General features: G+C 53.9%; 1 protein-coding gene across 4 annotated transcripts in view; it reads left to right on the forward strand.

Annotated features, from left to right (window-relative positions):
• The window catches only part of AK8 (adenylate kinase 8), a 135547-nt gene that overhangs the window by 21963 nt on the left and 96715 nt on the right, over positions 1-16869 (forward strand). For 2 of the 4 annotated variants that reach the window (XM_061156161.1, XM_061156163.1), the window contains exon 5: positions 716-784. The exons of 1 other annotated variant lie outside the window; for it this stretch is intronic. In XM_061156161.1, coding sequence (XP_061012144.1) covers positions 716-784 — 69 coding nt within the window. Of the gene's footprint in view, positions 1-715; positions 785-3678; positions 3725-16869 lie in introns of those variants that run through there. One more of the 4 variants, XM_061156164.1, reaches the window with a different exon arrangement.

A 16869-nucleotide genomic window follows, 5' to 3' on the forward strand; every position in this document is an offset into this window, starting at 1 on the left:
CTTCCTCCGCCCCCGACACTGTGTTGGCGCAGGAGCCGAGGGGCGCTGGTCAGTACCTCACAGCCAGCTCTCCGGGGAGAAAGCCCTCCTTTCTAGCATTGGCCCATCTCCGTGGGACACACACCGTGGAACACCATGGCCCGCTTCCCGGGACGTGGGGGTGGGAGAGACGGCAGGGCTGGCTCCCTCCTGCATGTCAGTGTCTGGGGCCAAAGAGAGGCAGACTCAGTCCTGTTCGTCCAGGAACTCTGAAGCTCTCCAGGGAGACAGATGTGTGCACAGGCCCCTGGAAGGCCGCGTGGTTAGCGCAGTAACAGAGTTTGCCGTGGAGGATCATGGCAGCCCCCAGCCCAGCCCGGGAAGGGTCAGGGAGGGCTGCCTGCAGGCAGTGGCACTTGGGGAGCCTGGAGTCACCCGGGTGGGGTGGGGGAGAGCATCTGGGCAGGGGCGGGGCACTGGAGAAGCAAGCAAGTGGAGGTGGATGCCCATGCGTAGGGTTGGGGGGCTATCAAGGAGTCTGGACCACCCTGGGGCCACAAGTTGGCCCTGGACTTCACAGAGGCCACAGGGCCCTGGTCAGGGATCTGGAGAAGCTTCATGGCCTCAGGGCCAGGTTCTCGGGCCTTAGTGGAGCCCACTGGCCTGCCAGCTCTGTGTCCCCTTGAGCCCCACGTGGGGGGGGGCAGGCCCTCATCCCGTGTCATCTTTCCTTTAGATGGTACCCAACATGCTGCTCATCAGACTGATGCAGGAGCGCCTGAAGGAGGAGGACTGCATCAGGCGGGTGAGAAGCCGTGCGTGGAGCCGGGCGGCAGGGGCTGGGGAGCTCCAGGGAGGGGGGCTCCAGGGAGGGAGGCTCTGTTTCCAGATGAAGGAGGGTGGGATGGTCGGGCCACGTGTTTATGTCCCGGAGCAGAGATGACCTGCAGAGAAGGGTGCAGGTCTGAAGCCCAGCGAAGGTCAGATTGTGCACATGGGTTTCACCTTGGATGGAGGAAAAACAAGGAGGCACCTAGGGAGCCGTTAGGCCCCTGCAGGGATGAGCTGGACTACCTCAGAGGGTCGTAGACATGTAGGGTTGGGGGAGCCCCTGGACCTGGAGGGGCGGAGGCAGAGCTGGGGGGGGCGGAGGCAGAGCTGTGGGCGGAGGCAGAGCTGGGGGGGGGCGGAGGCAGAGCTGGGGGGGCAGAGGCAGAGCTGGGGGGGGGCGGAGGCAGAGCTGGGGGACGGAGGCAGAGCTGGGGGGGGCGGAGGCAGAGCTGGGGGGCGGAGGCAGAGCTGGGGGGGGGGCGGAGGCAGAGCTGGGGGGGCAGAGGCAGAGCTGGGGGGCGGAGGCAGAGCTGGGGGGGGCGGAGGCAGAGCTGGGGGGCGGAGGCAGAGCTGGGGGGGGCGGAGGCAGAGCTGGGGGGCGGAGGCAGAGCTGGGGGGGGCGGAGGCAGAGCTGGGGGGCGGAGGCAGAGCTGGGGGGCGGAGGCAGAGCTGGGGGGGGCGGAGGCAGAGCTGGGGGGCGGAGGCAGAGCTGGGGGGGCGGAGGCAGAGCTGGGGGGCGGAGGCAGAGCTGGGGGGGCGGAGGCAGAGCTGGGGGGCGGAGGCAGAGCTGGGGGGGGGCGGAGGCAGAGTTGGGGGCGGAGGCAGAGCTGGGGGGCGGAGGCAGAGCTGGGGGGGGCGGAGGCAGAGCTGGGGGGCGGAGGCAGAGCTGGGGGGGGCGGAGGCAGAGCTGGGGGGCGGAGGCAGAGCTGGGGGGCGGAGGCAGAGCTGGGGGGCGGAGGCAGAGCTGGGGGGCGGAGGCAGAGCTGGGGGGGGCGGAGGCAGAGCTGGGGGGCGGAGGCAGAGCTGGGGGGGCGGAGGCAGAGCTGGGGGGGGCGGAGGCAGAGCTGGGGGGGGCGGAGGCAGAGCTGGGGGGCGGAGGCAGAGCTGGGGGGCGGAGGCAGAGCTGGGGGGCGGAGGCAGAGCTGGGGGGCGGAGGCAGAGCTGGGGGGGGCGGAGGCAGAGCTGGGGGGCGGAGGCAGAGCTGGGGGGGCGGAGGCAGAGCTGGGGGGCGGAGGCAGAGCTGGGGGGGGCGGAGGCAGAGCTGGGGGGCGGAGGCAGAGCTGGGGGGCGGAGGCAGAGCTGGGGGGGGCGGAGGCAGAGCTGGGGGGCGGAGGCAGAGCTGGGGGGGGCGGAGGCAGAGCTGGGGGGCGGAGGCAGAGCTGGGGGGGCGGAGGCAGAGCTGGGGGGCGGAGGCAGAGCTGGGGGGGGGCGGAGGCAGAGTTGGGGGCGGAGGCAGAGCTGGGGGGGGCGGAGGCAGAGCTGGGGGGCGGAGGCAGAGCTGGGGGGGGCGGAGGCAGAGTTGGGGGCGGAGGCAGAGCTGGGGGGCGGAGGCAGAGCTGGGGGGCGGAGGCAGAGCTGGGGGGGGCGGAGGCAGAGCTGGGGGGCGGAGGCAGTGTTGGGGGTGGAGGCAGAGCTGGGGGGGGCGGAGGCAGAGCTGGGGGGCGGAGGCAGAGCTGGGGGGGGCGGAGGCAGAGCTGGGGGGGGCGGAGGCAGAGCTGGGGGGGGGCGGAGGCAGATTTGGGGGCCCGCACTCTCTCCCTGTTCTCTGCTCTCTCACTAATGCCCTCTTCCGCCAGACCCCATGACGTCAGAGGGCAGGGGTCCCGGTGAGGCCCTCTGGGGAGATTGGCCTCCTGGGGCGTGGGCAGGTGGGTGGGGGCAGAGGGGTTGTGACCTTGTGATTCATAAAAAGAAGTACATGTTTCATCTTCATCCAACTTATCGATTGTTGGGATTTTTTTTAGTATTCCATTTTAATTTTTTGCTTGTGTGTGTGTGTGTTTTTACTCTCTCTCTTTTTCAAGGGAGTGACCTGTGATCACAATATACAGACTCAGATTTCCATAGTCTATTTCGGGTTGGTGTTTTACCGTTTCGGGTAGAACATACAACATAGATCTCTTCCCTCTCTTAGTGTAGCTGTCGTATGTATTGCATCTATATGCACCAAGATCCCACCAAGATCCTATCGTTTTTGCTCTCAGTCATCAAACATATTTTAAAAACTCAAGGAGAATCATTTGTTGTATTTATCCAGGTATTTACCGTTTCTGTTGTTCTCCATTCCTAATATTCCAAGTGTCCCTTTCTGTCTGAAAAACTTCTTTGAGCAATTCTTCTAGACTAGATATGCCGGCAATGAGGTCTCTTGCTTTTCTTTCATCTGAGAACGTCTTTATTCATTTTTTTAAATTTATTTTTTATTTTTTGACTGGGCCCCGCAGCATGGGGAATTTCAGTTCCCTGCCCCTGCAGTGGAAGCGCAGAGTCTTAACCAGTGGACCACCAGGGAGGTCCTGAGAATGTCTTTATTTTGCCTTCATTCCTGAAGGATATTTTTTTCTGGATTCAGAATCCTAGACCGACAATTTTTTCTTTCATACACTTTATAAATGTTCCATTTTAGCACTGTGGTTTCTGGTGAAAATCTGTAGTCACTAGAACTCTTATAAGTAATGCATCTTTTCTCTCTGGCTGCTTTCAAGGTTGTTTTCCTTAACTTTCAGAAGTTTAACTGTGATACGCGTTTGGGTGTGGATTTTGGAGGACTATTCTTTGCAGGGTTTGCTGAATTCCTTCAACTCATAAGTTTACGTTTTTCTTCAAGCTTGGGAAGTTTCCAGCCATGGCTTCTTCAAATAATTTTCCACACCACTCTCCTTCTGGCTCCTTCCGAGACCCCAGTGGCATGAAGGTCAGGTCAGGCTGTCGATGTTCCCTCATGTTCCCTCACTAAAGCTCTATTCTTTTTTTCCTCTCTGTTGATAAGATTTCATCATTTGTATTGAACCAGCTTCGGGCTCATTAAATCTCTTCTCTCTCATCTGAATTCTACTGTTGAGCTCATCTACTGAGTTTTAAATTTTGATAATTGTATTTTTCAGTTCTGAAAACTCCAGTTGGTTCTTCTGTCTTCCTTCTGTTTCTCGGCTGAGACTTGCAATGTGTCCGTTCATTCACTTGGAGCTCTGTTGTTGCGGTTGTTTTAATAACAGCTGCTTTCCTACTTGTCTGACAATTCCAACACTGGAGTCATGTTGGTGGTGGTGTCTGATATCTTTTCCCACGTGAGCTGAAATTTTCCTGGTTCTCCCTGTGCTTAGTAACCTTTAAAATTCTTTGTTTATTTATTTATGGCTGGGCTGGGTCCTGGCTGCTCCGCGGGCTCTTCTCTACTTGTGGCACGAGGGGGCCGCCCTCCAGCTGCAGTGCACGGCCTTCTCACTGCGGTGACTTCTGCCGTGGCGAACAGACTCCAGAGCACGGGCTCCGTGGTTTCGGCTCCCAGACCCAGCTGCCCCGTGGCACGTGGGATCCTCCCGGACCAGGGGTCGAACCTGCATCTCCTCTGTTACCAGGTGGCTTCTTTACCACCGAGCTGCCAGGGAAGCCCTGAGCTAAGTCACTTTGTATCCTGAATGTTCAAAATATTGCTCTGAGGCTCTGAGTCCTGCTTGAATTCCATGGCAAACATTGATATTTTTTTGTCTTAGCAAATGACTGGCCCAGTTGGGCTCCAGTCATGAGTTCTAACCACCTTCTCTGGGCTGTGGCTTCCACCTCAGCTCTCAAGCCTTTGTGGTGTTGTGCCGTGGGGATGCCACTCGGAGGGGCCTGGGCACTGGTCCGTGCTGTGGCTGATTCCTTAGGGAGGCTGGAAGGCTGGGGTCGGACCTGTGGGCGCAGCTCGGAAGTGACCAGGAGACTTCGTCTCGTCGCTTTCCTGCACGCCCCCTCTGCCGTCTTCCAGGTGACCTCCGGTTCCCTGGTTTTCCTTTATTTGGCCTCTCGGTCAGAACACTGGGCCTTGATCTACTGGCTCTGTCACAGTTTTCCTGTGACTACACTTGTGACCAGAGCCAAGTGGTAGGAGGATAGCGAGAGGAAAGCCTCGTGGGGCTTGGCTGCATTCTCTGGGGCCTGGAGAGGAGGGGCCCCTGCGCCTACGGAGTTGGAGGCCCCTGCAGCCCCCTCGTCACTGTGACTCCAGCAGGAAGGCCTCAAGGCAGGAGTGCAAAGAAGCAGAAAAGCAGCACAGGGAGGTCCCCCCCACTCTCTCTGCAGGTCAGCGTCCCCTTTCGCGTTGCTCAAGCCAGAAAGAGGGGCTCCCGGCCTGCCTCTATCTCTCCCTATGGCCCAACTCAGGTTTCAGGCCACCCGGAGAGACCGGGCCGGAGGTACTGGTTTTGCGGGATCTTGCAGTCTGGTCTTCTCCCCAGCTCCCCTGTTACTGTATGCTTCCTGAGTCCCCAAAGAGCGCCCCTCGCACTCAATCCAGGCATTATAGCTGCTGTCAGTGGGGGTGACGGGGTGGGGACAGTGTTCTCCGTCTTGCCCAGAACCAGAACTCATGTTTTTTAAAATATGTGCATGTATTTTTAAAAGATGTATGCATGCATTTGTGTACACACATTCACACATGTGCACACACTTGCTGAAATGATGGAGAGGCCCACATCTGGTAAGACACCTGGGCACCTCCCCAGGACACTGGTGAAGGAGTGGTGGTTTTCACAGCCTTGCTCTGCATGGTCCTCGGCCTTGTGGGTCTAAATCACGAGAGAGTCGCAAGTTAACTGCAGTTTGAGTTTCAAAGTCTGGTCTGAACAGGCTGACTTCCTCTGACTTCAAATTATTTCCTACGAGTGAGTGGTCTCCCACTGCCCAGGAATAGGCAGGCGCCCAGAGCTCAGAGGCCAATCTACATCAGGGGGGAGACACAGGCCAGATAGTAAATATTTTAGGCTTTGCAGACCATACAGTCTCTGTTGCAATTACTCAACTCTGATGTCATGTGAAAGCAGCCATACATGATATACAAATGAAAGGGCATGGTTTGTTCCAATAAAACTTTATTTATAAAAATAGGCACCTGGCTGTAGTTTTCCAATCCGTGTCCTAACTGGTCCTTTCACATGATGATAAAAACACTTCTGCTGTGTCTCTTCAGTTCTAAGTAAAAAGCAAACTTCCACCTTTCAGCAGTATTAGGAGAAAGGCCACTTACCGTTTCACAGTAACCAAGTTCCCTCGTTGTGACCCGGCTCCCAAGTCCCCCGGCTTGATTCTGCCCACTCTAGTTGAACGCCCACTGCAGAGACTGCATTGTCCTTCTCACTGGGACCCAACCCCTTCCCCAGCACATCTTCCTCCTCAATCCCCCATGAGCTCGGTGGTCCCCTGGGTCCCGGGCTCACCACCTGCCATTGGAGACAGAGTCTAACGTGACCGAAGCAAGGTTGACCAAGAAGGCTTGTGATGGGGCCACAAACACAGGCCCAGAGGAGTCGACTTGTCACTGAACACTTTCGAGATGGGGACGGGGCAATCTGTGGAGGGGCCGCCTTGGTCAGAGGGGATGGCAGGTAGGACAAGGCAGAGCTGGGAGTACAGCCTCTCCCCACCCCCCACCACTGCCTTAGTTCAACCAACCTTGGCTCAACTCTTCCTAAAACTACCCACCCATGGACCACCCTCTTATCCGGGAATTCTGAGACAATCTGGAATAAAGGGGAGGGTGGAGCATCCTGAATGACTGGAAACTGGCTGGGACTTTCTTGTGCAAAAAGCTCAAAGGCTTGATCCATAATTGCTGTGAGTTGCAGAGTGGAATAAGACTCTGGTCTTGTAGACCCCAGGCTGGAAGCACTCGTGCCTGCCCTTCTCCCTCTCTTTAGAACTGGGCTGTTTCTCCTCTTCACCAACACCACTTGTCCCAAGACTTTGACCAAGCAGGTCAGTGTCACTCTTGAAAGTAGTGCTCTCAAGTCACCCAGACCAGAGAACCCTCAGCAGGGTGGAGGCTGTGTGTTTTTTTTTCCCAGTTGGAGTATGGTTTATATAATATATGTTACAGGTGTACAATAGAGTGATTCACAATTTTTAAAAGTTATACCCTATTTATAGTTTTTATAAAGTATTTGTGATATTCCCTATGCTGTACGCCGTATCTTGTGTAGCTTATCTTATAAGTCATTGTTTGCACCTCGTTGTCCCCTCCCCTCCTCTCTTCCCACTGGTAACCACTAGTTTGTTCTCAGTTTCTTCATCGTTACAGTCACTAGTTTGTTGTATTTTTTTAGACTCCACATATAAGTGATATCACACAGAATTTGTCTTTCTCTGACAAAGTCTTTGTCTGACTTAGTTCACTTAGCATAATGCCCTCCAAGTCCTTCATGTTGCTGCAGATTTCTTTTCTTTTTATGGCTGAGTGATATTCCATTGTTTACACGCACCATATCTTCTTTATCCATTCATCTGTTGATGGACATTTAGGTTGTTTACTTGTCTTTGCAATTATAAATAATGCTGCTATCAACATTGGGGTGTATGCATCTTTTCAAATTAGTGTTTTGGTGTTTTTTTGGACGTATATCCAGGAGTGGAAATACTGGGTCACATGGTACTTCTATTTTCAGTTTTTTGAGAAACCTCCATACTGTTTTCCATAGTGGTTGCACCAATTTACATTCATGAGGGCTGTATTTAAAAGCCTAGCTGGGGGACTTTCCTGGTGGCCCAGTGGTTAAGTCTCCATGCTTCCAATGTATGAAAGCATTCCAGGGTGCTTGAGTTTGATGCCTGGTCAGGGAACTAGGATCCTATATACCATGCGGTGTGACCAAAACAAATAAAATAAGAGCACATCTGGACACAGCGGGGCCTGTCAGCAACTCCACGCGCCCAAAGCTCCTGGCCGCAGAATGTCACCTGACTGGCTGTGGCCACGAGCACATGGATGGGGAGCACGTCTTTAGTTCCTGTCCCAGTTGCTGTGAGCGGCTCGGGAGCCACAGCCACACCCCTGCAGGACTGAAGTCCCGGCGGAGATGGCTCCGCGGTTGGATGCCAGAGTTTCCTACAGGCACTTGTTTGCTCATTCGTTTATTTCCATGTGCGCCAAACGCCAAGACTGTGAGCAAGAGAGTTAAACGCCTGCTCTCAAGGAGCACAGATTCCGGCTGTGGGGAGACAGATGACAAACCAGATGAGATGTGCAGTTGGGATGTTAGCTAGAGATGGGCGCCTGGGAGGACACGCTTCCAGAAAGAGGGCCCAGCAGATACCCAGCAGAGAGGCGTGTCTCAGAGAAGGGGGGAGGCCTCTGGGGGACCCTCCCCAGCCCAGACCCCTGAGCTGTGCAGAAGGCCAAGGGCGGGATGGGGGTGTGCTGGGGGGAAGGGAAAATAGGGAGCAACCACTGTCATGTTGCCGATGATCTGAACCAGCTGGCGTGAAAGCCAGGCACCTGGACACTGGGTGACCCCCCCCCAGAGACGCCATTCTTCCCAATCTTGAAACATTCAAAGCAAGTCTTAATTTGTGGAAGTTATTACTATAAGTGACTGTTAAATGTTTCCAGGGTGTAAGTGTTCAGCCTAGACATCAGAGGCTTGCGATCGGGAGGTTGGATGGTTGGGTGAATCCCACTGGTGAGATAAAATCTCTGGAACCCATGACACAAAGATCCAGCCACAATCTAGACATGGGAGCCAGCTAGCCTGGGCCAGTGTTCACATGATTGTCTATTTAAAAGTTTTTTTGATCTCTGTAAGTTACTGAGTCATGATTTCTAGGGAAAACATGGTGACACTCTATGATTTCAGCTGGGCATCCCATTTGTCCTTGGTGATCTAGAATACTCTCTAAACACGCAGTTAACTCCTGTAAGCCTTTCTTGAGCTTATCTGCAAGTCTGGGCCACAGCTACAGCTTGGACAAAGCGTGAGACCAGGCATCTCAAGTCCTCACCAGCAGCTACATCGTTATCAAATTGGCAGAACACTTATGAATAGTATTAATTAATCACATCATGGCAAAGGGGCTTGGTGATGGTGGCAGCTGTTGTCTGGACTCCAAACAAAAGCATGGGAGGCCTGTCTGGTGCCTCGTCCCCTGCACCTCACCGTGAGGACACAGTGCAGAGAGGCTGTAATTATTACGCTGTTGATGTGACCACTGATTCGGGGTCTAGGACGGCGGGCCACGTTCATGATCTCGTTTAATCTGTGCACCAGCCCAGTAGAGGTGGGGCTGTCATCATCCATGTTTTAGGGATACAGCATCATAAGGCTTGCAGGGTCTTGCCCAGAGTCCCCACAGTCAGCCCCAGAACTAAGATGTTTTTGGCCCCTCTGTTCTTGTCTGATCATCACTCGGCTGTGTCTCTCCAGCGAGTACCTCACCTTCCTCCACCTCTGTGTCTCCACTGGGCTCAGACTTGCGCTCTAGAGCTCCTTCTAGCCTGACATTCTGATTCCAATCATGTCCAGCCCATTGTTACCTGCCGAGTAAAGAAATATCTCCTTTAATTTGTTTTAAAATTTCTTCTGAGCTTCCAGGGGCATCCAGTACCTTTTTCATCTCTTCCCAGTGGAGACAGAATTTCAAGAGGAAGAGGTGAGGCACCTAATTATGTGCTCTGTTTGTTGAGAAACAAAACAAACCCTCATCCAAAATAAACAGGCTTTCTTGCTTTTAGGGAGAAAAATGACACATATGCATATTCATTTGTATGGTAATTATTATTATTTAGCTACACAGGGACTGGATGGGTAGTTCAGAGCACAGAGAGGAGGCAGGGAGCAGTGTTCAAAGAGAAAGATGCACTCACAACCCGCCAGAGTTCTGTGTTAATGTTGCCTTTTTCCCTTTTTTTTTCTTTTTTTGGTCTAATACAATGCTCTTTGAAGTGACCACCAAATACATTAAAGAAAGAGAAATTAGCACTTTGTATCAGAATTATTGAAAGCAGGTGGGTGCTACATGTCAGGGACCCATTGCCTTTCCTTTAGGGGCAGCCGAGTTCTTGGAATCCAAGAGTGCCCGGTGCTTGAGACCATGTCTGTAGGGCAAGGGGAGCCAAGAAGTGAGGCAGGGGGGTCAGGAAGTCTGGGGGAGGCTCAACACCAGAGAGATTCCAAACCTCGCCTTCACCTCCATAGTCACTGTTTGCCTCCACTGTTTTTTTAAAAATGTGTTTATGTCTTTGATTGTGCACAGTCTTAGTTGCAGCATGTGGAAACTCATTCCCTGACCAGGGATGGAACCCAGGCCCCCTGCATTGGGAGCCCAGAGCCTTAGCCACTGGACCACCAGGGAAGTCCCCGTCCACTGATTTTTGGATTGCTAAGAAAGCCTTTCCCTCTTTGACCACTAATTCATCTCCTGCAGCTACCAGGGTTTCTTCCTAATCCTTTCTTCATATTGCTTCTGGAGGGGTTGCTTTTCAACAATGAACGAATTTATTTCTTCACTGCAGCACGTTCACATGGTTCAAAATTCAAAACGTTCCCAGTCCTCCTCAAACTCCTGTCCCCCCTCCTGGAGAGATGTTGATATTCTCTGGAGAGCATGCTCTTCAGAAGGTTATCTTATACTTAGAGAAGCATTTGTCTTTATTTATTTATTTATTTTTGAGTTATGGTACCAATTTGTTTTTCCACGTTTTAATTGGAGTATATTTGGTTTACAATGTTGTGTTGGTTCTGGGTGTCCAGCAAAGTGGTTCAGTTGTACATATATGTATATTAGTTCTTTTTTAGATTCTTTTCCCCTATGGGTCATCGCAGAGTATTGAGGCAAGTTCCCTGTGCCACACAGTAGGTCCTTGTTGGCTATCTCTCTTGTCTACAGCAGCGTATTTATGGTCCTCCCAACCTCCTGATTTATCCTACCCCCCACCTTTCCCCTTTGGAAACCATAAGTTTGTTTTAGATATCTGTAAGTCTGTTTCTGTTTTGTGAACAAGTTCATTTGTATGATTTTTAAAAACTAGATTCCACCTATGAGTGATATCATATGGTATTTGTCTTTCTCTTTCTGACTTACTTCAAATAATCTCTAGGTCCATCCATATAGCTGCAAGTGGCATTACTTCATTCTTTTTTATGGCTGAATACTATTCCACTATATATATATATATATATATATATATATATATACATATACACCATATCTTTATCCATTCATCTGTTGATGGACATTTAGGCTGCTTCCATGTCTTGGCTATTGTGAATAGTGCTGCAATGAACATTGGGGTGCATGTATCTTTTTGGATTATGGTTTTCTCCAAATATATGCCCAGAGTAGGATTGCTGGACTATGTGTGTATGCATTAATTGCTCAGTCATGTCTGACTCTTTGCAACTCCATGGACTATAGCCCACCAGGCTCCTCTGTCCATGAAATTCTCCAGGCAAGAATACTGCAGTGGGTAGCCATTCCCTTCTCCAGGGGCTCTTCCTGACCCAGGGATTTAACCTAAGTCTCCTATATTGGCAGGCGGGTTCTTTACCACAGAGCACCCAAGGAAACCCCTGGTGTGATTGCATTGCGTTATCTTAAACTTCACCTTAGCAGATGAGAGAGAAAGAGTCTCCTTGCTGGCCACTGTGTTGGAGAAGCCTGTGGGGGCCTCCTGGAGGACCCGATGGCAGTCCCCAGCCTCCACCCAGCAAGGAACTAGAGCCCTCTGTCACAGAGCAGCGTGGAATGAAATTCTTCCACAGACTGAGCTTGGACGCAGTTGGATCTGGAAGCAGTTCTTCCCCAGTTTGGCCTCCAGATGTGAGCGCAGCCTCCTAACACCTCGATGGCCGAGACCCCAGCAGAGAACCCAGCTCAGCGGTGCCCAGACTCCCCATCCATGGGAGCTATGGGTGAATGTGTGGTTTTAAGCCCTAAGGTTGTGGTCATTTGTTACAGAGCAACAGGAAACTAACATACCCACATTCTCTTCACTGAGATAGCCCGCCACTCCTGCTGCATAGCTGGCCAGCTGCTTCTTAATTCTTAGTCTCAGGGCAGAGTCCCTTCTTCAGGGAGACTGTTACATGAGCCCACAGCACCCTTCTCTTCTCTGTGAGTTCTGTGAAGGCAAGACCCCATCTGTGCCAGTCACCGCAGAATCCCCCAGCAACTCCCGTGGTGCCTGGTACAGACTAAGGAAATATCTATGAAATGAATGAACAAAGGAATGCCATTCATGTAATTCCATGAAATCTGTTCCCAACTTGCTCTTGGCCCAAGGAGAGGAAGGTGTTTAAAATCTATCGAGCCTGCTCCATGGAATATGAATGTTCTAGTTTTGTCGTTAGGAATAGATGATTACGTCTGAAGATTATTTTCCATTATCAGCGCTTTCAAGGTTCATGTTTGGCCGTGGTCTCCTCTAGCTTGATCAGGTTCAGCCAGTGCACCCGGGGGTGGCCCTGCACCACCAGACCCGGGGTTCCCGTGTTTGGGAACCTGCCTTCGCTTGGGTCTTGGCATCCTGTGCTGAGGCCACCTGTGTCCTCCTCCTTCTCTCTGATCGACTGTGACAAGGACAGGCCACCCAGACACTTGATTTTGAAATAGTAAATAACAACATTTCGTAGAAGTCACTGTGCCTGGTGGATGAATTTCAATTTGTCTCACCAACTTTCTTAAAAACAAATTTCTTGAAAATATTCGTGCCTAAAACCTTTTCTGAAAGGGGAAACTGAGGCCCGGATCGGGGAAGGGGCTTAGCCTAGATCAGGAGACCCGTGGGCCAGGACAGGTGTGGACCACCCCCTCTCCCGGCTGCCAGGCCAGGCTCTAACCCAGGACTCAGTGATCTTGTGCCGGCTCTTTGACAAAGGCGTCCGCGTCCCCAGGACCAGATCGAGTTGGAATGTGACCGTCCAGACGTATCTGGGCCAAGAGGCAAAGAAGAAATGTTTGCATGTAGGGTCAGCCGCCTCCCCCAGCTGTGGGGAGGGAACCGCTGTGACTGATTGTAAAGGCTTATCCGATGATGGGCGTTTCATCACCCCGAAAAGGCAGAAGCCTCCGCAGACAGCGCACGTCCACCTCTGCTGGCCCTCGCATACCTGGGCTGGGAGCGGCAGCAGGACCCAGGGGAGAGGGGCAGATGTTGGGGCCCTGGCGAGGCTGGGAGTGGGCGCCCTGGGGCTGCAGGCAGGCTGAGAGGGCTCTGGGGGGGTGCAGCCCACTGTACAGCTCCGAGCCTGGCCTGAGGCCCCCCGAGGCAAGTTTACCCGCTTTCCTGGTGAGGTGAACAGGCGGGAGCCGCAGGAAGCTGCCTCCTCCGTGGTCACCCTGGGTGCTAGGGCGGGGCCTCTGCTCTCCGGGTCTGGTGGGCTCCAACCCATCAGCGAGCCCGCAGCGTGATTCCAGAATTGTTGTTCCGGTGAGTTCTGCGGCGTCCCACACCTCCATGCATGAGAGCTAGCAGTTAATTGTAGTGCCTGGGGGTAAAACGGCGACATCTCAGAGCCAGCTGGAGCCTCTCCGCCCGCTTCTGTCCATATGCAGTGGCTTTTCTTCCCTCCTCCGAGCTGCCACATGGGCTGGAGTTCCAGGGCTCCGGAGGTTAGGGTTGCTCCTTGCCGGGCCTCAGGCCGGAAGCCCCTGCAGGTTGGGCCGGGCCGGGCAGCAGCCTTTAGTGGGAGCAGGCGGGGGGTGGGCGTGCTGGGGGCTCCCGTGGCGGCCGGCGCCCCCCGCAGCCGTGCTCCGTGTCACAGCACCTCTCCTTTCCATTTCCCAAACCAGGGTGCTCGGAGTCCCACCCACCGAGTGGATAACACACCCTGATATCACAGACTCACCTGCTGTATCCGCGTCCCCACCCGGTGGCCAAGCAGAGGCCTGCGTTCAGGGTGCTGAGTTCTAACCATCATCTCCTCATCCCCAGCCCTGGTCAGGAAGTCTTCCCAATGCCCCCACCAAAAGCAAAGGCCCAAAAAACAGAACCTGTCCCCCCAGGACTGTGGTTAGTTCAGTGTAGACAGCCCCGACTTCAGCGAGTTCAGAAAATGCCACCTGGCCCCAGGACCCGTCGGCCCCTGGGATGGTGGTGAAGATCAGGAAGGAGGCAAACGAAGGCCAGAACCAAGCCCCGCACGGGTGCTGGAGCTGCAGCGGGTCCATCAGGGTGAAGGTACAGATCGCGGTTCACCAGCCTTTCCCTGCACACGCTGGGGGAGACTCACTGCCACACGTGTGAGATCTGGACGACCGTCCTGTGAGGCTTCCACACCCAAGACTCACGGGCACTACTGTGCGGCAGGGGCCATCCTCGGTCCCGTGGGGACAGCAGGAGGAAGGAACCGGTGCCCACTTCCACGGGCCAGCGCTAGGGGGGCGGGTAGGCCCTTAGCACTGACTCCTCCTGCTGTGCAGAGCAGGGAGCTGCAGCCCCCAAACCCGCCACTGGTATAAAGGAAGGACGGGTGTTGCCTGGAGGAGGAAACGCTCGCTCTTCCAGACAGACATCCAGCAAGTTCAGTGTCTGCTCCACATCTTCTCCCTCCTTAAACTGGAGTAACATCGCCAAAGGCAAACCTCTGACCATGCCCCCAGCTTCCTAAGTCAGGGAGAAAATCCCCAAGGCAGACTGGATGGGGGGTCGCTCCCCACCCACAGTGACCAATGCCGGGTGGAGGCTTTTCCTTTATAGAAAACACAAAGCGAGCCTTTGCATTCACAGGTTAACTTCTTTTTGAAAGTGAAATTCGCTCAGTTGTGACCGACTCTTTGCGACCCCATGGACTATACACTCCATGGAATTCTCCAGGCCAGACTACTGGAGTGGGTAGCCTTTCCCTTCTCCAGGGGATCTTCCCGACCCAGGGAGTGAACCCAGGTCGCCCACATTGCAGGCGGATTCTTTACCAGCTGAACCACAAGGGAAGCCCAAGTATACTGGAGTGGGTAGCCTATCCCTTCTCCAGCGGATCTTCCCGACCAAGGAATCGAACCAGTCTCCTGCGTTGCAGGCAGATTCTTTTTTTTAATCTCATTCAATATACTGGAGACATTCAGTTATTTCATAAGAAAGGAGGTGATGCTGGAGCATATTTTTTAAAAGGTTTTTTTTTTTAAATTTGATGTGGACCATTTTAAGTCTTTATTGAATTTGTTATAGTATTGCTTATGTTTTATGTTATGGTTTTCTGGCTGAGAGACATGTGGGATCTTAGCTTCCCCGCTCCGGCCATGGAACTCATGCTCCCTGAATTGGAAGGCCAAGTCTTAACCACTGGACCACCAGAGAAGTCCCGCATACTTTTGACTGTGGAACCAAAAGTTTAAAATTTACTTGGCAGGTTTCTAGAGTCTTTTTTATTTTTTCCTCTTTGCTCTCAGATTTATGCGTCCCTGCCCATAACGGGAGTTCGTATTTTATGGTGGAAATGCTGTCGGAGCGGAGGGGCCCGATTCTGGTCTGCAGAACCACCCGCTGTTTGTTTTATTTCTCCTGGCGGTGTCATTGGGCTGGCATTAATTGCCAGGCTCCCGTCCTCCGACACAGGAAACGCAGAATTTTCCTGCCGTTGTTCTGATGCTTGCGGGTTGGTAGATGTCACCCGTGGCCTCTGAGGAGCGCGGGTTTATTTATCCACAGCTTTGCTGAGGCCCGGGGCTGTGTGTTCCTCTCATTCAGACGCAGCCAGGATGGCCGGGCCTCCGAGGGTGGGTCTGAACTCCACTCGGAAAACTTCCGGCGTACATCGCCATGCAGCAGGGCTCTGGGGGCCAGGGTGGGTGCGGGCGGAGCCCAGTGAGGAGCCCCTCGTGGGTCCCTTGCTTGTGGGTGTTTCTGGACCCTCTGTGGTGTGATGTCAGGCTTGTTGGTGGCACGTGTGGCCCACCTGTCCGCACGAGCAGCAGCGTCCGGGTGCTGTGTGGGCAGCGGGTGCTGGGACGCTCTCAGGACCCCTCCTGCTGCCGTCAGGGAGGAGGAAGAGATGACTGCAACGCGGGGCAGAGCCCAACGTTCTAGCCCCAGAGAGCGCTGGAGAGGCCCGGTGGTGCTGGAGACAGGACTGGACTGCGACTATGGGCCAGGTCGCCTGGGCTGGATGATGGATCCAGAGGCCACAGCAGGAGGCCTGCCCCACCCCGAGAGCTGGAAACGGCCCCCAGGAGGGCAGCACCAAGGGACACCCTCAGTCCCCAGTGCCAAGCTCTTGGTGTGACTTAGTTTTCTGGTCAGGGGTCAACCCGGGAAAGCATGGCATGTGTCCGAGGCTGGAAAGGGTGCCAGCTGCTGTCTGCCGCCCAGTGCCTGCTGGACCTCGAGCCGGCAGTTCCCACTCGTCACAGCACCTCACCCCGAACCCCAGGGTGACGATGCTGACAATGTCAGCATCATCCCCGCTTTGCAGGTAAATTGTTACGGCTGGTAAGTGGCGGTCCGGGGTCCCAGCTGGCTCAATATTGTCATTCAGTGGGTGTTGAAAGAATTGCAGAAACTAAAGTGAGTGATTTTTAGCTATAATCTGTAACATATTAACAACCTCCAATTTGAATTATACATACTACTGGCAACCACTCCAGTGTTCTTGCCTGAAAAGTCCCACGGACAGAGGAACCTGGCGGGCTGCAGACCAGTGAGTCTCAAAGAGTCGGACACGACTGAGCAACTGCGCCAGCACAGGGCACACTTACAGTGTTAATTATAAATCAGCGTGTTGGTTGGGATGCCCGAGCATATGTGCATATGTTTTTCACTGTGCTTTTGCCTTGTTGAGGCTGTGTGCAATTCACTAGTCTCTCAACTGATGAATTCTCATTCTCTGAGGTAGGCCCTCCCGCTTTCTCCTTCTGACACTTGGTCAGGTTGGGTTTTTCCTGGAGTGGCACCCTAGGGTCTAGTCTCTGGCAGCTGAAGACCACGGGCCTGAGCTGAGATGAGCTTAGGAAGGTGTGGGAAGTGGTCTGGGCTTCCTCGCGGGTTGAGAGTGAATGTCCCAGGGGACTGAGCCCAAGGAAGAAGGTGGTTCTGACTGGGAGAGAGGGAGCGAGAGGCGGCAGGGCCCCAGGCGACCCTCAGACCTCGCCTCT

This window comes from Dama dama, chromosome 11 (genome assembly GCF_033118175.1).
Source record: "Dama dama isolate Ldn47 chromosome 11, ASM3311817v1, whole genome shotgun sequence".
Lineage (NCBI taxonomy): Eukaryota > Metazoa > Chordata > Mammalia > Artiodactyla > Cervidae > Dama > Dama dama.